This window comes from Eschrichtius robustus, chromosome 10 (genome assembly GCF_028021215.1).
Source record: "Eschrichtius robustus isolate mEscRob2 chromosome 10, mEscRob2.pri, whole genome shotgun sequence".
Classification (NCBI taxonomy): domain Eukaryota; kingdom Metazoa; phylum Chordata; class Mammalia; order Artiodactyla; family Eschrichtiidae; genus Eschrichtius; species Eschrichtius robustus.
This window is the reverse complement of record NC_090833.1, coordinates 82,759,428-82,781,759: the sequence shown is the minus strand read 5'-3', so window position 1 is coordinate 82,781,759 and position 22,332 is coordinate 82,759,428. Positions and strand designations below refer to the sequence as shown.

General features: G+C 34.4%; 1 protein-coding gene across 1 annotated transcript in view; it reads left to right on the top strand.

Annotated features, from left to right (window-relative positions):
• Positions 1–22,332, top strand: part of GKAP1 (G kinase anchoring protein 1) — an 80,348-nt gene that overhangs the window by 23,699 nt on the left and 34,317 nt on the right. Inside the window, exons 6-7 of the mRNA XM_068552567.1 lie at positions 774–897; positions 3,301–3,323. Coding sequence (XP_068408668.1) covers positions 774–897; positions 3,301–3,323 — 147 coding nt within the window. The remainder of the gene's footprint in view (positions 1–773; positions 898–3,300; positions 3,324–22,332) is intronic.

The following is a 22,332-nucleotide window of genomic DNA, read 5'->3' as shown; positions in this document are numbered from 1 at the left end:
TGAAGGAGACTTAAGAATAGTGAGAAGTGTATTGAGAAAACCAAGAGATGCTTGAAAAAATAATGTCTTTGGGTTTGGCATTGAAGAGGAGGTTGACTTTAATTTTAGTGTCAGAGACTAGCAGAATCCAGATTTCAGTGTGGTTAAGAAAGGAAATTGAGGGGCTTCCCTGGTAGCACAGTGGTTGAGAATCTGCCTGCCAATGCAGGGGACATGGGTTCGAGCCCTGGTCTGGGAAGATCCCACATGCCGCGGAGCAACTAGGCCCATGAGCCACAACTACTGAGCCTGCGCGTCTGGAGCCTGTGCTCCGCAACAAGAGAGGCCGCGATAGTGAGAGGCCCGCGCACCGCAATGAAGAGTGGCCCCCGCTTGCTGCAACTAGAGAAAGCCCTCGCACAGAAACGAAGACCCAACACAGCCAAAAATAAATATAAAAATAAATTAATTAATTAAAAAAAGAAAAAAAAGAAAGGAAATTGACTGTAGATTATTGTGTTAAGTTTGGTCCTGAAATGAAGAAGAAGAGGGTGGCAACTAGGAGTTACAGACCAAGGAATAGCTTTTTATTTTTATTTTAGTGTTTAAGAGGGAAGAGATTGAGTGTATAAATAAACAGGTGTCTTTTTATACGGTTTGGCTAGCCTATGTTTTGATTTTCTTATTTGCCTCTTATCTTTAAAAAATAAAACTTTAAGAAACGTATTGCCCATTGGTTAGTTGATTTTACTAGTGTTAAACCGAGCTTAAATATTGTTGGTAATTTTTTTTAGGAATATGAAAATGCTGAAAATGCATCAACTCAGTCAAGGGTTTTGAATAAAAAAGACAAAAGAAAGACTCATCAGGGAAAAGACAAACCTCTCACAATATCACTAAAAGAGTTTCAATCTGAAGGTAATATACGTATGAAATCTATTACACTAGAGAAGCTATTCTTAGTCCATGTATAATTTCATTTTAAGTACCTCTCTAATTTTTAAAATAAGTAAAGATTGTTTTATTAATATGTTACTTAGAATGTAAAAAATGTAAACCTGCTTGAAAATAAACTATTTGGGGGTTAAAGTAATTTAAAATCAGTCATTAAAACCTCATAAAATTTCATTAAGAATTTATCTTTATGTATTTCTGAATTTGTTCCTTTTCTAAAACTCACTGAAAATAAAAATTGGTATTTGTAGTTTTTGAGTCATCTTGAAACATATTATTGTCCTTATACATAAATTGATTTGGCTTACACTAGACCAGGAATAGTATTTTCAGATTTCATCCATTATTGGTCAACCTCTTCAAGTTATCTGGAACTATATCTTAGAAAATTAAAACGTAAATTTTTAGAGTGAGACTTATTACCAGAAATCTCTTTATAACATCATTTGTATTGGTTTTATTGAACAAAGAAGACAGAAGGAAATTATACCATCCACTGAACTTTTGAAGACAGAGCACAAAGCACATTATTTTTGAATTGGGAAATGGTGAAAACTCTTAAGTCTGTGCTGTATAATATGGTAACTACTATTCATGTGTGGCAATTTAAAGATCAGTTAATTAAAATGAACTAAAATTTAAAATTCCTTAGTTGCATTAGCCACATTTGGTGCTCAGTAGCCACATGTAACTAGTAGCTTCAATGTTAGACAGCACAGGTATAGAACATTACTGTCATCACAGAAAATTTTGATGAAGAGTGCTGTGCTATACCAATCAGAATAGTTGCTAACCGGATAAACAAGGTCCTACTGTATAGCGCAAGGAACTGTATTCAAAAAGAAAAAAGAATAGTTGCTGACCAAATGAACAACTCTTTCTTCATTGACCAAGAAGTCAGTTTGACTCATATGAATTTAAGCTTAATACATTGGGCATTAGTTCCATGAGGATTAATAAGACCATAGCAATAATCTAAAAAAAACCAAAACCCCAAAATACTTTACTGTTTTCAGAAACAAGCCTACCTGTGAAGTTAGGAATAAATTTAGAGAATCATATTGTTTTCATTTAAGGATGAGAAAACTTTTCCCTATAGTCTGCTTCTCTAAGTTGCTTTGTTTCGGGGTTAAAAAGAACAGATACATGTTAAATTTCCAACTTTAGTAAGAAAGATTTTAATATAAGAATTATGTCATTAAAAACTAGACAGAGACATGAAAAGAATGCTTTTTAAAACTTTATTTTTCATATGTTTAAGTACTATGTAAATTTATTAGATGCATTGAGAAAGACATTAGTGTGATACTGTTAAAGGGAAGCTGTACAACTATTTCAAAACATGATTAACACAGTCATAGTTCTTCCTTGGGTTTCTGGCATCACATTGTATACTAGGTAGAACATGCTAGAAGAATGACTGGATAACCCACCAGGATTTGGTAGTTTGACCTGAAACATGTGATTTTGACATTTACTGGGTTTATGGACTCTATTCTGATCAACAGATGCTTTAGAGAACTGGACCAGCTTTTAGATTCTCAAATAGATTTCTCATAAGAAGCTATGCTATTAAATTATTTTTAGTCCTTGAGCATGGAAAATTTCTGCTGTGCACGAGAAGCATTGTTAAATATTAGATATCCTGATCATCTCCAATTTAAGAACACTTGCTACCTATTTGTACTTTAGTTCAACCTTATATCTGTGTGGATTCCCTATGTCTTCCTTGTAATCACTTCCCAGAAATACTGTGTTGTTACTAAGTCAATGATTTGTTTAATTTGGATATGGTTATGCCATCTTTTTTGTATTCATTTATAAACATTAATTTTTAGGATTTTTTTCACAGTATTATCAAATCACTATGATATGTATTTTTAAAATTAAAAAAAAACTAGGTAATAGTTTTGAAGGACACAAATTACTATTCTACCTTTTATTTTATTCCGCAAAGGCAGTGATCTGTACAATTTTTACAGTAACAGTACCCTGTGATTGATTTTAGACATACTTACCCCCCTGCAAGTTCTTCCCCTGCAAAATTATGTGAAACCACAAATCTAAAATATATGGGATTCAAATGTTTAAAATTTAATAATACCCCTTGGTATGGGTGGCATTTACTGGGATATAAGTCTTTTAAGCTGAGCAAATTAGTAATTATATGGTAAATTTTAACATCATATCCCTAGAAAAGTAAATTCTGATGTGAGTCCCAGACAACCCCCAAATGTCTTCTGTAACTTTTATTATAATTTTGAAATTCTTTTCAATAACTTTGTTTAAATATTTTTTTACATACTGAAATATTTTATATGTTTATGTCCTTCAGTGAAGTCTCACCATTTTTTTTTTCATTTACAGATCACATTAGTAAAAAGACTGAGGTAAGTATTATTATAACCATCTTTATTCTAGAAAACACTTGATGATTTTTTTTGTTTGTTTTTTATTTATTTATTTATTTATTTATGGCTGCGTTGGGTCTTTGCTGCTGCGTGCGGGCTTTCTCTAGTTGCAGTGAGCGGAGGCTACTCTTCGTTGCAGTGTGCAGGCTTCTCATTGTGGTGGCTTACCTTGTTGCAGAGCACGGGCTGTAGGCACACGGGCTTCAGTAGTTGTGGCTCGCGAGCTCTAGAGCGCAGGCTCAGTAGTTGTGGCGCACGGGCTTAGTTGCTCCGCGGCATGTGGGATCTTCCCAGACCAGGGCTCGAACCCGTGTCCCCTGCGTTGGCAGGAGGATTCTTAACCACTGTGCCACCAGGGAAACCCACTTGATGGTTTTAAGAATGATACTTTAGTGTTTAGCAGTAAGTCTGTTTTGAGACATAGCTATTTAACCCATTAGCTTGTCATGGATGAACTCAATCCTGTCTCTGGCAATTAAAAGGATATAAAGTACATTACAGTAGAATAAAAATACTATTTGCATGCAGTATAATATCGTTTGACTTTAGCATCCTAATTGTTGTGTGTCTGAAGGTTACCACATGTAAGCTTAAAATTTTAGGGAAAAGTGGTGTAACGCTTCAATCTTTACTAAAAAACATCCTGAAACCATGACTCAGGATATTTTGGAATTATGGAAGTTGTGAGGTAAGCTGTGATTTTATAGTTTATATCTGTGGATAAGATAACCTGATCATATACTTCTCTTACCATTCACCATTAGAGGGTAGTGCAGCCTACACATAATTTCCTAGTGTTATTGATTACTTTTTTTCTTTTAAGACTCTAATACAGCCTCTATAAACCTTTTAGAATTGGAAGATACTACTATAAAATCTCTTCTAATATTGAGGAAGTTACTAATAAAATGTTAGAGTTCTTTTGACTTCTTTAGGTAATAATTGAAAGTTTCATTATTCTTCTGTTACATATTATTCTTGTTAGTAATTCCATTAATTGATTTTTTTTTTAATGGTCACATGTTCCTTGATTTCACTTTAGAATGCATACATGGTTTTGAGCACTTTTTGTTGTTGTTGTTTTAGGTGTTTTCTTGACAGGTCAGGGAAATGAAATCCATCTCTGAGAAAACCACATCTAAATCACTCTTTGACTATATTAATAATATAGTCCTCAACTATGCACACAAGCACAAAATTGATTTGTTGTTAGACAGATGATAGAAATTCTTTTAAAGTTATTTACAAACCACTGTCACTGTTTTTAGATTAAACTTTAAATGACTGCAAATATAGACTGAGTATTAATTATATGTTTGAAAGTGGAAAACATGTACTTTTGGACTGATTTCAATTTTTTTTTACCCATTGATTTATTTGGAGGATAGTTTTATGCAAATGAGAAAGCAGATACAAATGGTACACCCTGTTCTTAAGATACTACCAGCAACTGGTAGTGGAGGGAAAAATAATTTTTATAAACTATTCATGCTTGCTTTTTCTTCTTCACTGATTTGAAAGAAAAAAATGCAGACTGACAGGATCTCATCTATTTAATATATTTAACCCAAGTTGTATTTAAACAAGCATAGGTATGTGACATAGCATATGTTTTGTCTCTCATTATAGTTTTAGAGCTGTTTTCTATTATTAAATAATTTGATGTGTAATAAAATTCACTTTGAGTAATCCTGATGATTAAGACATTTTAAACATTTGTAAATGCATTCTAATTATAATTTATTTCCTACGTAACTATTTTAAGAAATTGGTCAAAAGAATATGTAATTCACATTATCCTATGACACTTGTTAAAAATATACCAAAGTTATGTTGTATTTCTGTTAGTATTATTATTCATTTTCTCGGGACTTGGATATTTAAATGTGCAGTGGTTATGCCATTGTTCTAGGAATTTAGAAAAACTTTTTTCTGGAGAGTTAAAAAAATAAGTCTGAAAAAAATTCTCATTTCAACTCTAAAATGAGATATGTTTTCTACTCCTAAAAATGTACTAATTTTTGTTACCTTGTATGCTCAATAATTGACTTAATTCTTTCCATATTTAATATGTCACTTATGCCAAGAGATTTTTTCCCATGGGTACTCTAAAATTCCCAACCTCTGTCGAGAGCAAAGGCATGGTATCTTAGCCATCCCCTTTTAAGTCAGGAGTTTACTGGGTAAAATTCAAAAAAGAAGAGATGTTTACTTTATTGCTTGGTGAGGATGAGTACTTGAACTGCCTGTATATTTCTGTAGCTGCTAGCTAAATGTGTTCTCAGGTTAATTTCGTCATTCTCCCTTTTCTTTCTCCATCCATCTTGGTTATGTGTTATTAATCTCAGTGTTTTCTTTTCAGTCCCAGTTCTTTTTAATCTCTCTCACCCTAAAACAATTGGAATAAAAATGACACTTGTAGGAGTAGAAGGTGGGAACAATTAAATTTTCTTCTTTGGATGTCCAGGAGATGTTACACTGTTAAATCAGTACCCTCCCCATTATTCGCTGCAATAGTCAAGAAGATCCCAAGAGAATTCTAGGCAAGCAGAGTGAATAATAGAATATAGGTGCTCTTAAAAACCTCAAATAATCATGCCTTTAAGGAACATTACTTGATCCTTAAAGTTTTTTTGTTTTTAATTTTAACTTGTTGCCTTTTTAAGTGTCAGTGCTTCTGGATAGAGTATCACATAGCTACTCCTTTCTCTTTAGTCCCACTTTTATCAGGCCTTCCCAACTCCAGTCCTTCTAATGCCACTGAATAACTTTAAAAATTTTAGTGATCATCATATGGCTTGCAGTCTAAAAGGTCAAGTCTTCAATAAGCCTAAATAGACTACCTCTAGAAGAGAATGCAAGAAGTTGTAACAGTGGTTGCCAAAGGGTGGGGAAGAAGGGGTTCCTGGGACAGGGATAGGAGAAAGGCTTACTTTTCACAATATAAGCTGTTGAATTTTCTATCTAGTCTATGTACTACCTATTAAAATTTTATATTAAAAAGAAAAAGCACTGGGTGAGAGAAAGAACCGGGGAAAAAACCCAGTCCTATGTGGCTCCACAGCCTATTTCTTTTTTATTGGACTGTGCTTTCAGCATGTCTGCCTTGGATATATGAGCTTGTATAAATAATTTATTCATTTTAGATCCTAATAATATTAGCTAAGAAGTAAGATGTGGGATCTGTTGATTTCTAAAATTATGATAAGTGGTCAGTGTGTGATTGAAATAAATATTATATGCTAAAAAATGAACCCTGTAGTTAATACTACCAAAACACAGGAGAATAGCAATAATAGATCATTAAATTCTAAAAACAAATTCTCCCTAGCTTTAAAAAATCTCACCTAAAATCTGACTTTACCTAAGCAATTCAGCCTATATCCTACCCCTCTCAATGTCCTGAATCCATTTTTCTTCCCATGCCTTTCCTTATTCATGTTTATTATATTTGTTAGCTCTCTTGGTTATAAGTAACAGAAGCTCAATTGAGCATAAGCAAGAAAGGAGACACTTACTTGGTTCATATAGCCAAACCATGGAAGAATAGGGAAAGAACTGGCCTCATAGTTACTGGAGCCATGGATTTTATATAGCCTTAGGATAGTTCATTTTTCTCCCAAGTCTCAGTTGCCATTTATGGCCTCACCTCATGGCAGTTCACATGGTTACTGGGGGACCTCAGGGTTACATCATTATAGGATTTCCTATAAACTATTAATTAGCTCTTGAGGCTTGATAGAGTGAAGTTCAGGTGTTTTTTGTTGTTGTTTGTTTTTTGGAGAAGAAGGGAGCAAAAGTATTTCCTGGGTGGTGTGTCACACTTCCTGTCATCTCAGCATCAGGGGGCATATAATGTCTGGTTATTGTTATGTTAAAATTGATGAGTGGTTCTATCATTCTCCAGTAAAAGGAATCACAATTTCTTGGAGAAATGGCTCTGCTTCTAGGGCTGCAACAGGGTATATATAAGATGAGCCCGGAGCATCTTGTAGTGCCAGAAAATAAGGAAGTGCTCAAAAAACAAAAGGATAGGCTTGGGGCATATCAGAGGGACATAGGAACCAACCTGAAATACTTTGCAATGGCCAGAGCTGGGACAATATGAGAAACAAAATAAAATCCCTGAGTTGATACTAATATAAATAAGTTATTTGAATAAATGAGAGACAAGAGGCAAATCTCCCATACAGAAAATTTGCAGTAACTTATATGATTTATTCCCCCTCCAGGAGAGGGAGCTTAACTCCCTCCACTCCCCTTGAGTGTGGCCTGTATTTAGTAACTTGCTTCCAAAGATAGAGTACAGAAAGGGAGGGAAAATAACTACACTGGAGAAACCTGGCAAACACAGCTTTGACCAGGTGATCAATGTTATATTAGTAGTGATAAATCATGTTGATAGCATGTACCCTTGATACGATGTGAAGAGAATGGCCTATTCCTCTGTGGGTTTCCCCCTAAAAACACATGTCTAATCATGAGAAAAACATCAAACAAACCCATATCAAGGGATGTTCTACAAAATACCTGACCAGTATACCAGTATGACTTGAAAATATCAAGGTCATCTAAAACAAAGTCTGAGAAAATGTCGTGGGTCAGAGAAGGCTAAGGAGACAGGGTAACTAAATGTAATATATCCTGGATGGGATCTTGGAACAGAAAAAAGGCATTAGGGAAGAACTGCTTCTAGGGAAATCCAGATAAAGTGTGGAGTCTAATTATAGTAATATACCAATGTTGGTTCCTTAGTTGTAACAAATGTACCATACTAATGTAAGAAGTTACCAACCGGGGAAACTGGGTGAGAGATATATGGAAACTTTGTACTATGTGAAACTTTTCTGTAAATCTAAGACTATTCTGCAATTAAAAGTTTATTTTAAAAATTGATTAGTGGGTTCAGGTTTGTGAGCCAATATAAAGTTTCCCATCAGACTTTCACGTGATGCTTTTAGTAGCTATTAATGATTATTTGCTTGATCATAATTATTTCTTTAGAGCTTGTTCTTCATTAAATTTAAATTTATTGCTTCAGGAATACATGCGTACAGTAATAATTGAATGATAAAGTTTATGAAACCAGTAGTATCCCAGCTATTGTTATTCCCTTACTACATTTTAAAGTCCTTCTCATATTTCAAGATTGACTCTGTGTCAAGCCATGCAAGAGTATTTAGAGTTCTTCTGAACGTGCTGTATTTTTTCATACTACCTTGTCTCCCATGTATTCTTCCCTTCCATCTTTCTCAGTGGTGTCTTGTCCGTGGATAGTTGTTAGTTCTTGTCAGGGGCAGTGAAATCAGGAACAACCTATGTCACCATCTTGATGATGTCACACCCTTTCCATCTTTTTTTATTTGGCTAACTATGCATCAGAACTTGGCCAAAGAGTCACTTTTTCCTGGAAAGGTTCACTAATCATGGTCTTATTTAGATGCCCAAACATCCTGTGTATTCTTAATATCACTCAACACCCTGTTTTATCATTGTTTTGTTTCTTCACTAGAATTTGAGTTCTTGGAAGTCTACGACCATATCTTACTGCTTTAATTTCTTTGGTAGTCCTAACTTCTTTCACATAGTAGGTAATGTAAATGAATGTTGGTTGATGAGTGAATGTTCTGCTTTCCTTCTAAAACCTTCTCTAGCCTTTTTTGGTCTGCTTCTTCTGTGTATTTTTATCACACTATAACAGAAGCATATAGGTTTTAATTCCTCTGCCAGTTCAAGCACATTGTTAGGGCCTTCATGGAGTTCTGCATTAAGAAGAATTTTAAGACTGCATCCTTGCTCAGCAGGAAAAAGTGCCACACTATCAGTTAATTATGTTTGCCATTTATAAAAGAGGAAGAAGTGGCTGCATGCTTTACAGGTATTTGCCATCCCTGATGTGTATAGAAGAGTGCTTAATTATTGTGTTTATTATTATATCATGTGTTGGTTTTTGTCTTTCGCAGTAAATTGTGCGTTCCATGAGAGTAGCTGATATGTAGCATAGTACTAATTGCATAGTAAGGGTTTAACAAATAATTATTTCAAGTCAAATTCAAGACTTGAGTTCATCAGGGTCTGTTCTAGGGGAAAGAAGAAAGTAGACTTATCCTATATATACTGTCATCTTTAATACTATGCTTATATAAAGAACACCATTATTTTGATTTCCTCTTGGAATAAATTCAAAGCAGTCAAGTGTGGCAAAAGAGGAATAACATACAGATGGAACATTTTGAGGTTTACATGTTACTGTATATTAAGGTATCTTAAAACTATTTTGGGGGGTTTTTTCTTTGTTTCTTTTAACTGTAAAGATGGGAGGCTATTCTTCTAAGAGTTGGCTTGGAGCCCTTAGAAATATGAAAAGAATTGTTAATCAGTGCATTTATACTTGTCAGTTTACTCTATAAATGATGTGTTCTTCAGATAGGAAACAGGTACTCAGTGGGAAGCTAGGTTTGTTTACTAATTGATGTATAATTTGCACACAATAGAAAGTACCAGTCTTAAGTGTGCAGTTTGATGAGGTTTGACACATACATAAAGTTATATGACGTACATTTCTATCAAGATAAAGAACATTTTCATTACATTACAAAAAATTCCCTTCGGCCCCATCGCAGTCATTCTCTCATGCCCTCCCCTACCCCCCACAGGCAACCAGTTTTGTGATTTCTACCATCATAGATTAGTCTTGCCTCTTTATTTAAAATAAAGCATACAGTATGTTATTCTTTGGTCTGGGGCTCTTAACCTCAGCAAAATTTTTGAAGATTCATCCCTGTTGTTGTGTAGGAGTGGCTTTTTCCTTTTCATTGTTAAATTATATTCTGTGGTGTAAATGTATCACAGTGTGTTTGTTTATTCATCTTGTTGATGAACATTTGGTTTGTTTCCATTTTTTGACAGTTATGAATAAGGCTGCTATGACATTTTAAAAAACAGCTTTATCAAGGTATAATTTATGGATACTATAAAAGCTATCCATTTTAAGTGTACTATTCAGTGGATTTTGGTATATTTACAGAGATGTACAGCCATTACCATAATCTAATTTTGGATTATTTCCATCATCCCCAAAAGAAACCTCGTGCCCGTTACCTATACCCCTTTTGCCCTGTCCTCCCCTCTCCCCTGGCCTAGGCAACTACTAATCTATTTTCTGTTTCTATATATTTGCCTATTCTGGACATTTTGTATGAATGGAGTCATAAAATATGTAGTCTTTTGTGACTTCTTACACTTAGCATGATGGTTTTTAAGTTCACCCACGTTGTAGCATGTATCAGGACATGCTACAGTTCCTTTTTATTGTTAATAGCATTCCATTGTATTTAATTTTATTTCTGTATTCATCAGTTGGACATCTGGATTGTTTCCACTTTTTTGGTTATTGTGAATAATGCTGCTATGAACATTTGTGTACAGGTTCTTTTATGAACATGTGTTCAATTCCTCTTAGGTAAAAACCTAAGAATGAAATTGCTGTGTCATGGGGTAGATGTAACTGTAAGAAACTACTAAAGAGTTTTCCAAAATGGCTGTGCCATTTTACACTTGTGGACGTATAGGTGGGAGTTTGTGAAATAAAGTTATTTTTGCATTCCTTGCAGGGAGGCTGACAAAAGGTTTTTTATGATGCTAGTCTTAGTTCCTTGCACTAAACTTTAAATGAAAAACATTTTCAATAATTATTTGTATTCCTCTGTGCCAGTAACAGCAGAAAGTGTAATTTAAAAGCAAAATGCGGGACTTCCCTGGTGGTACAGTGGTTAAGCCTCTGCGTGCCCGCTGCAGGGGGCCCGGGGTCAATCCCTGGTCAGGGAACTAGATCCCTCATGCTGCAACTAAAGAGCCCGCATGCCACAACTAAGATCCTGCACAAGGCAACGAAGATCCCATGTGCCACAACTAAGACCCAATGCAGCAAAATAAATAAATAAATAAATACTTTTTTAAAAAGCAAAATGCTTTTTACAATAATAGATTATAATAATACTTAGACATAAATCTAATAAATGATCTGTGAGACCTATATTGGGAAAATTACAAAACTTTATTGAAAGATAGTAAAGACTTAAATGGAGATACATACCATGTTCATGGATTGGCAGACTTATTATAAAGGGGTCACTTTTCCTGAAGTTAATCTATAAAATCAGTGTAATCCCAATCAAAATCACAATTTAGTTTTTAAAATAAAAATGAAATCACTTCTAAAAATTAATGTGAAAGTGCAAAGGACCAAAAATAGCCAAAATGCTCTTGAGGAAGAAAAAGATAGGAGGACTTGAGCAATCACATATCCAAGATTTTTTTTAATAAAACTAATAATTAATACTGTAAGGATTTGGCACAGTGATAGACAAATAGACCATTAGAACAAAATGGCCATAAACAGACCAACCATGTGTGTACCCTTGATTTATAACAGAATGATGTGGAGTATTACTGGGAAAAGGATGTACTTTTTAGAATAAGTGGGTTTTGGGGGGCCAGCTGAATATATTTATGGAAAAAAGGGATTGGATTATTCACATCATACACAAAAATTCATCCACAGTGGATCAAAGACCTAAAAGTCAAAGGCAGTGTTCTAATTCTTTTAGGTGCAAATATAAGAAGAATATGATTTTAGGGTAAGGAAGACACAAAACCCACTAGATTTAAATTTATACATTGAATCAAGGACTTCTTTTCATCAAAGTATATTAGAAAAGTGAAAGGATGATCTCCAGAGTAGGAAAAGATTTTTTTCCAAAGAAGAACTCAATTGAAGAATGGGTGGAAAAACAAGTACTCACAAAAGAGGATATTTACATGTCCTTAAAAACATACAAAAAGATGTTCACCCTCTTTTGTGATCAGGGAAATGCAAATTAAAACCACAGTGAGACAATTATTTATCCTCCATGTTGGCAAAAATCAGAGTCTGATGATTTGAAGTGTTGCTGAGGATACAGCATAATGAATAGTATGCTGCTTATGAAGAGGTAACCTGTTATAAACAGTTTGGTCCAACATAGTATTGGATGTCCTAGTCAGGGCAATTAGTCAAGAAGAAGAAATAAAAGGCATCCAAATTGGAAAGGAATTCATAAAACTGTCATTGTTTGCAGATGACATGATATTACAGTTGACCCTTGACCAATGCAGGGGTCAGGGGTGACAATCCTCCGCTTAGTCAAAAATCCATGTATAGGGGCTTCCCTGGTGGCGCAGTGGTTAAGAATCCGCCTGCCAATGCAGGGGACATGGGTTCGAGCCCTGGTTCGGGAAGATCCCACATGCCGCGAAGCAACTAAGCCCATGCGCCACAACTACTGAGCCTGCACTCTAGAGCCCGTGAGCCACAACTACTGAAGCCCGTGTGCCACAACTACTGAAGCCTGCGCGCCTAGAGCCTGTGCTCTGCAACAAGAGAAGCCACCACAATGAGAAGCCTGCGTCCCGCAACAAAGAGTAGCCCCCGCTCGCTGCAACTAGAGAAAGCCCGCGTGCAGCAGCGAAGACCCAATGCAGCCAAAAATTAAATAAATGAATAAATAAATAAATTTATAAAACAAAAACAAAAAACAAACAAACAAAAATCCATGTATAATTTATAGTTGGCCCTCTGTATACACAGTTCCTCCATATTAGAGGTTCCTCTGTGTTTGGAGTTCCGCATTCACAGATTTAGCCAACAGTAAATCATGTAGTACTATAGTATCTACTGTTGAAAAAAAATTCACGTATAAGTGGACCCATGTGATTCAAACTCGGATTGTTCAAGGGTCAACTGTAATATAGAAAACCATAAAGACTTCACCAGAAAACTGTTAGAACTAATAAATGAACTTTGCAGGGTACAAAACCAAGATACAGAAATGTCTTTCATTTCTATGCCCTAATAACGAGCTATCAGAAAAATTAAGAAAACAATCCCATTTGCAATTGTATCAGAAAAATAAAATACCGAGGAATAAATTTAACCAAGGAGGTGAAAGACCTGTACACTGAAAACTACAGGAGTACCCTAGGAGATACTGCTGGTTTGGTTCCAGACCACCACAATAAAGCAAATGCTGCAGTAAAATGAGTCACACGAATTTTTGGTTTCCCAGTGCATATAAATTATGTTTACACTATACTGTAGTCTGTTAAGTATGCAATAGCTTTATGTCTTTTAAAATGTTCATACATTAATTAAAAAATATTTTACTGATAGAAAATGCTAACCATCATCTGACAATACAGGATTGCTATAAACTTTCAGTTTGTCAAAAACGCAGTATCTGTGAAGCGCAATAAAGCAAAGCACAATAAAATGAGGTATACCTGTATTCTATTACACGGGTCCATTTATTCCTGTGCTAATATTGCAATGTGCTCATCACATCATAATGTCTTATATATGAAAGAGCAAGGGACAGTTGTTAGTCATTAGAAAAATCAAATTGGATCTCTACCTTCCATCATACATTAAAATCTGTTCCACACAGGTTAAATACTTGTATATGAAATACAAATTATACCACCCTTAGAACTATAAAATATAGGGGAATATGTTTCTGACCTGGGGGTAGGGGAAAACTTAACAAAAACACTATAAAGTGAAAGATTGTTAAATTGGATGCTGTTCAAAATAAGTAACTTATTTTCCACAAAAATACTAAAAAGAATTTAAAAGACAAGGCACAAATTGAGAGAAGCTATTTTCGAAACATGGAACTGATCTCTATCTTTATTAGTGTCCAGGTACATAACAACTGTCACATGGTTAAAAAAGAGATTGTCGTCTTGTTTTCTTACTGTCTCATAGGATAAAAATTTTTTAAAATAGGTAAGAGACATCAGGCATTTTACAAAACAGGGAAAAATTAATAGCAAAAAACATGAAAAAAAAGTCCAACTTTGCTACTGTTGGAGAAATGCACATTAAGACCACACTGAGATACCATTTTTTTCCCCACTCAGCAGGTAGGCAAAAATTTTGAAGTTTGGAAATACCGAGATTCAGAGGTTATAAATCAAGGGAGTTATGGATCAGTTTACATTGGTGGAAGTGTAAATTAGTACAAATATTTTGTATAAGTTTGGTGTTCTTGGAAATTTGGATATACATTATAACCCCGGAGTCAATAAACTTCTGTAAAGGGACAGGTAGCAAATATTTTAGGCTTTGGGGCATATCAAATCTTTTTCACAACTACTGAACTCTGCTACTGTAGTGTAAAAGCAGCCATAGGCAATACATAAATGAGCATGGATGTGTTCCAATAAAATTTTATTTACAGAAAACTGCAACAGGCCCCTTTTGGGCCATAGTTTGCTGACCACTGATAAGACTTACCAGTTCTCATATAGGTATACATACCGTAGAGAAACCTTCCCATGTGTCCTGGGAACTGTACTTGAATGTTTATAAATGTGTAATAGCCCAGCCAAAAAAAAAAAAAAAAAAAACCATGGAAAGATCCAAATGTTAATCTTCAGTAGAATGAATAAATTTTAAATATAATCACACAATGGTTTATGCAGTAGTGAAAATTAATGTATAGCTCTAGGCAACAAAATGGATGAATCCAAAAGAGAATGTTAAGTGAAAATGTCTTAGAACTATGTCAAAGTGATACCAATTTTATAAAATGTAAAATCAAGCAAAACTAAACACTCTTGCCAAAAATGTTTAAGCTATATATAAATCAAGCCTGAAGATCTGACTTCCATTTTACAGGAAATATAGGGATTAGATGTACAAGTTAACTGATACCTAATGGAAGCAATCAGGCAAATCTAGAAGATGGACATTTTGTAGGACAACTGGCCTGGTCTCTTCAGCAAGAAAGTAGTATGGAGAAGAAAAGTTGGACTGTGGAGAGGAGAGGTTCTGGATTAAAGGAGATTTAAGAATGACCAAATGTAATGTTTAGACCCAAATTAGATTAGCAATAGAAGACATTTTTATACAATTGAATAAATTTGAATATGAAGGAGGTATTAAGGAGTATTTTTGTTAGGTGTGATGACATTATGGTTAAATTAGAAAATTTATTTTTTGTAGCTAGCTGCATATGAATTTTAAGATGAAATGTCGTGATGTCAATACTTTACTGTAAAATACCTAAGCAAAAAAGGGGGTGGGATAAATTGTTAAGGAAGATCTTAACAATTGTTAAAACTAGGTGTAGAGTATATGGGTGAAAAATTTCATAATAAAAAGTAAAACAAGCAAAATGAAAATATATTCTTTCCTGTTACATCTATAAGACAACAGTAAAAGATGGAAATGATAAACACTAAATTTGTTACTCTTTTGGAGGGCACATGGTATGGGTAATAGTCTAGTTTTTAAGTAAAATAGTGCAATAATGGGTGTCCTTTTTTTAAAAAAAAGCTTTACTGAGTTATAGTTTACATACTATAAGATTCACCCATCGTTAAGTATATAATTCAATAATTTATAATAAATTTAAAGAACTGTGCAACCATAACTATAGTCTAAATTTAGAACATTTCTATCATCCCCCAAAATTCCCTTATATCCATTTGTAGTCAATTTCTACTCCACCTTCAGCCCCTGGCAACTGCTGATCTACTTTGTGTCCCTATAGATTTGCCTATTCTGGTATCTAATGTGAATGGACTCATACAACATGTATTCTTTCATATCTGGCTTTCACTTAGCATAATGTTTTTGAGGTTTGTCTATGTTATGTGTCAGTAATTCATCTCCCTTTATTGTTGAATAGCATTCCATTGTATACATGTTATTTATTCCCCAGTTGATGGACATTTGCTATCAACATTTGATACATGTCTTTGTGTGGAGGTGTTTTCATTTCTCTTAGGTGGATACTTAGGAGTGAAATTGCTGGGTTGTAGGTAATTTATGTTTAACTTTTATTTAAGTGTCTTTTCAAGCTGTTTTCCAAAGTGGCTGTACTATTTATCATTCCCAACAATATATATGAGGGTTCTTCCAGTTTCTCCACATCCTTCTCAACACTTGATACTGTCTCTTGTTTTGATTATAGCCACACTAGTGGCTATGTGAGTGGCTGTCTCATTTTAACTTGCAATTCCGTAATGACTAGAGATTTTGAACATCTTTTTATTTACTCATCAGCTATTCTTACATCTTATTTGGGGAAATGTCTATTCATACCTTCTGCCCATTTTTATGTGTGTTGTCTTATTATTATTTTGTAAAATTCTGGATACAGGACCTCTATCAAATATATGACTTGCAAATATTCTCTCCCAGACTGTGACTTGCCTTCTTACTTTCTTAATTGTGTCTTTTGAAACAGAAAATTTTTTGATGTTGATGAAGTCTAGTTTATCAATTTTTTCTTTTATGGGTCATGATTTTGGTGTTCATTTAATAACTCTTTGTCTAACCCAAGGCCACAATGATTTATTCCAGAAGTTTTATGGTTTTAATTCTTCCTTTAAAGTCTATGATCCATTTTTTTCTTTTTTTCATTGTGGTAAAATACACATAAAATTTACCATTTTAACCATTTTTAAGTGTACAGTTCAGCAGTATTAAGTACATTACATTGTGCTGCCATCACCACCATTCATCCCAATAACTCTTTTCATCTTGTAAAAGTGAAAATCTGTACCTATTAAACAATAACTCATTCTCCCCTCCGCCCCAACCCCTGGAAACCACCATTCTACTTTCTATGCCTTTGAGTACTTTTAAGTACCTAATATAAGTGGAATCATACATAAATATTTGTCTTATTGCGACTGACTTATTTCACTTACCATAACGTCCTTAAGTTTCATCTGTGTTATAGCATATTGCAGAATTTCCTTTGTTTTTAAGGCTAATAGTCCATTTTTTGTATATACCACATTTTGCTTATTCATTCATCCGTTGTTGGTCACTTGGGTTGCTTCCATGTTTTAGCTGTTGGGAATAATGCTGTGAACGTGGGTGTACAAATACCTCTTTGATACCTTGCTTTCAGTTCCTTTGGGAATATACCCAGAAGTAGAATTGCTGGATCATATGGTAATTCTATTTAAAATTTTTGAGGTACCCCATACTATTTTATACAGCAGCTATACCATTTTACATTCCCACCAACAGTGTGCAAGGGCTCCAGTTTTTCCACATCCTTGCAAACACTTGTTCTTTTTTTTTTTTTTTTTTTTTTTTTTTACAGTACCCATCCTAAAGGGTCTGAGGTAACATCTCATTGTAATTTGATTTGCATTTCCCTAATGATTAGTGATGTTGATCATCTTTTCATGTGCTTATTGGCCATTCGTATATCTTCTTTGGAGAACTGTCTCTTCAAGTCCTTTGTCCATTTTTTAATTTGGTTGTTTGGTTGTTGTTGTTACTGAGTTTTAGAAGTCTCTATATATTCTGGATATTAATCCCTTATCAGATATGTGATTCAAAGATATTTTTTTCCCATTCCGTGGGTTGACTTGGTCAAGTGTGTAATTTTTTCAGTATGCTGCTGAATCCTGTTTCCTAGTATTTTGTTGAGGATTTTTGCATTGATGTTCATAAGGGATATTAGTCCGTAGTTTTCTTGTAGTGTCTTTGTCTAGCTTGGATATCAGGGTAATGCTGGCCTCATAAAGTGAGTTAGGAAGTGTTTCTCCTCTCCAGTTTTTTAGAAGAGTTTGAGAAGGATTGATTTTAGTTCTTTAAATGTTTGGTAGGATTCACCAGTGACACCATCAGGTCCAGGGCTTTTCTTTGCTGTGAGATTTTGCATTACTGATTCAATCTCCGTACTAGTTTTAGGTCTATTTAGATTTTCTGTTATTTGTGATTTAGTCTTGGTAGGTTTTGTGTTTCTAGGAACTTGTTTATTTCATCTAGGTTATCCAATTTTTTTGGTGTATACCTGTTTATAATACTCTCTTATAATGCTCACTTCTGTAGAATCAGTAGTAATGTCCCCATTTTCATTTCTGATTTTAGTAATTCAAGTCTTCTTTCTTTTTTTCATAGCTCATCTGGATGAAGATTTGTCAATTTTTAAAAATCTTTTTGAAGAACCAACTTTTGGTTTCACTGATTTTTCTCTATTATTTTTCTGTTCTCTGCTTTATCTCTATCATTTCCTTCCTTCTGCTAGCTTTGAATTTAGTTTGTTCTTTTTCTGGTTCCTTAAGTTGTAAAGTTAAGTTCTTGATTTGAGATCTTTCTTTTTTTTTAAGGTAAGCATTTATAGCTATAAATTTCTCCTCTAGCGCCATTTTCACTCTGTCCCGTAAGTTTTGGTATGTTGTGTTTTGGTTTTCACTTGTCTCTACATGATTGTCCTTGTGGTTTCTTCCTTGATCATTTGGTTGGATAAAATTGTGTTGTTTAATTTCCACATTTTGTGAACTTTCCACTTCTCTCTATGTTGTTGATTTCTAACTTCATCCGACTGTGGTCAGAGAAAATACTTTGTATGATATCTGTCTTTTAAAATCTATGGAGACTTAATTTGTGACCTAATGTGGGCTATCCTGGAAAATCTGTGTGCACTTAGAATGTGTATACTGTTGTTGGTTAGAGTGTTCTGCATGTATCTGTCAGATCGAATTGCTTTATTGTGTTAACTCCTCTATTTCCTTACCTGTGTCTGGTTGTTCTGTTCATTATTGTGAGTGGTGTATTGAAATCCCAAACTGTTATTGGAGAACTGTCTATTTCTCCCTTCAAACCTGTCAGTTTTTGCTTAATATATTTTTATGGTCTGTAGTTAGGTGTGTAAATGTTTATAATTATATTTTCTTGCTGTATTAAACCTTTTATTAATATATCCTGTCCTTCTTTATCTCTTGAAACTTTTTTTGATGTAAAGTCTGTTTTGTCTGATACTAGTATAGCCACTCTTGTTCTCTTTTGGTTATTATTTTCACATAGTGTATTTTTTCATCCCTCACTTTCAACCTGTTTGTGTCTTTGGATCTCAAGTGAGTCCCTTGGAGAGAGCATATACTTGGATCATGTATCTTTATACATTCTACCAATCTCTGTCTTTTGATTGGAGAGCTTAATCATTTTCATTCGATGTTATTACTGATAAGGAGGTACTTCTTTTTTTTTTAGTTATAATTAACATAAAATATGTTAAGTTTCTCAGATTTAACATAGTGATTTGATATTTTTATGCATTGTGAAATGATCACTGCGATAAAACCAGTTACCTCCATTATCACACAAAGTTGTTTTTACAGTATTTTTAAAAATTTTATTTATTATTTATTTTTGGCTGTGTTGGGTCTTCGTTGCTACGCGCGGGCTTTCTCTAATTGCAGCAAGTGGGGGCTACTCTTCGTCGCGGTGTGTGGGCTTCTTGTTGCAGTGGCTTCTCTTGTTGCGGAGCACAGGCTCTAGGCATGTGGGCTTCAGTAGTTGTGGCACGTGGGCTCAGTAGTTGTGGCTCGCGGGCTCTAGAGCGCAGGCTCAGAAATTGTGGGGCATGGGCTTAGTTGCTTTGTGGCATGTGGGATCTTCCTGGACCAGGGCTCGAACCCATGTCCCCTGCATTGGGAGGCGGATTCTTAACCGCTGTGCCACCAGGGAAGTCCCCTGTTTTTACAGCGTTATTGACTACATTCCCCATGTGTACGTTACATCCCTGTGACTTGTTTATCTTACAGTTAGAAGTTTGTACATCTTAATTCATTTAGCCTATTTCATCCATCCCCCTCCCCTAATCTGGCAACTGCCACTTTGTTCTCTGTATCTATAAGTATGTTTGTTTTGTTTTTTAGATTCCACTTATAAGTGAAATCATATGGTACTTGTTTTTCTCTGTCAGACTCATTTCACTTAGCATGATACAAGGAGGGACTTCTTTCATTGTGCTATTTATTTTTTATATGCCTTATAGGTTTTTTGTCTCTCATTTCCTGCATTACTGTTTTCTTTTGTGTTTAGTTGATTTTTTGTAGTGAAATATTTTAAATTCCTGTTTCCTTTTGTGTATATTCTCTAGCTATGTTCTTTGTGATTACCTTGGGGATTATATTTAACATTCTAAAATTGTAACACTAATTTGAATTTATAGCAGCTTAACTTCAGTAACATACAAAAATTATTCCTTTACACTGCTGTCCCCACCCCTTTCAGTTTCTTTTAATTGAAGTATAGTTGATTTACAATGTTTCAGGTGTATAGCAAACTGATTCAGTTATATGTGTATATACATACACATATATTTCAGACTCTTTTCCATTATAGGTTATTACAAGATACTGACTATAGTTCCCTGTGCTATACAGTAGATCCTTACTGTTTTTTCTGTTTTATGTATAGTAGTGTGTATCTGTTAATCCCAAATCCCTAATTTATCCCTTTCCCCCTTTCCCCTTTGGTAGCCTTACGTTTGTTTTCTATGTGAGTCTATGTCTATTTTGTAACTTCCTTTATATCATTTTTTTAAGATTCCACATACAAGTGATATCATTTGTCTTTCTCTGTCTGACTTACTTCACTTAGTATGATAATCTCTGGGTCCATCCATGTTGCTGCAAATGGCATTATCTCATTGTTCTTTTATGGCTGAGTAATTTTCCTGTGTATGTGTGTATGTGTGTATCTTCTTTATCCATTCATCCGAAGATGGACATTTAGGTTGCTTCCATGTCTTGGCTATTGTAAATAGTACTGCTCTGAACATTGGGGTGCATGTATGTATTCAAACTAGAGTTTTCATCTTTTCTGGATATATGCCTAGGAATGGGCTTGCTGGATCATATGATAACTCTATTTTTTGTTTTTTAAGGAACCTCCATACTGTTCTCCATAGTGGCTGCACCAGTTTACATTCCCACCATCAGTGTAGGAGGATTCCCTTTTCTCCATACCCTCTCCAGCATTTATTTGCAGACTTTTTGATGATGGCCATTCTGAACAGCATGAGGTGATAACTTATTGTAGTTTTGACTTGCATTTCTCTGATAATTAGTGGTGTTCAGCATCTTTTCGTGTGCCTGTTGGCCATCTCTATGTCTTCTTTGGAGAAATGTTTATTTAGGTCTTCTGCCCATTTTTTGAATTTTTTTTTTAATTGAGCTGTTTTTATATTTTAGAAATTAATACCTTTGTTGGTTACATCGTTTGCAAATATTTTTACCCAGTCCATAGGTTGTCTTTTTGTTTTGTTTATGGTTTCCTTTGCTGTGCAAAGCTTATAAGTTTAATTAGGTCCCATTTGTTTATTTTTGTTTTTATTTCCATTACTGTAAGAGACGGATCCAAAAAGATATTGCTGTGATTTATGTCAAAGAGTGTTCTGCCTATGTTTTCCTCTAGGAGTTTTATAGTATCTGGTCTTTAATCATTTTGAGTTTATTTTTGTGTATTATGTTAGAGAATGTTCTAATTTCATTCTTTTATATGTAGGTGTCCAGCTTTTCCAGCATGACTTATTGAAGAGACTGTCTTTTCTCCATTGTATATTCTTGCCTTCTTTGTCATAGATTAATTGACCATAGCTGTGTGGGTTTATTTCTGGGCTTTCTGTCCTGTTCCATTGATCTATATTTCTGTTTCTGTGCTAGTACTATACTGTTTTGATTACAGTAGCTTTGTAATATAGTTTGAAGTCAGGAAGCCTGATTCCTCCCCATCTCCATTTTTCTTTCTCAAGATTGCTTTAATTATCCTGGGTCTTTCATGTTTCCATAAAAAGTAAAAAAATTTTTGTTCCAGTTCTGTGAAAAATGCCATTGGTAATTTGATAGGAATTGAATTGAATCTGTAGGTTGCCTTGGGTAGTATAGTCATTTTGACAATATTGATTCTTCCAATCCAAAAACACAGTATATCTTTCCATTTGTTTGTGTCATCTTTGATTTCTTTCATCAGCGTCTTATAGTTTCTGGAGTACAGGTCTTTTGCCTCCATAAGTAGGTTTATTTCTAGGTATTTTATTCTTTTTGATAGTGGTAAATGAGATTGTTTCCTTAATTTCTGTTTCTCACCTCTTGTTGTTAGTGTATAGAAATACAACAGATTTCTGTGTAT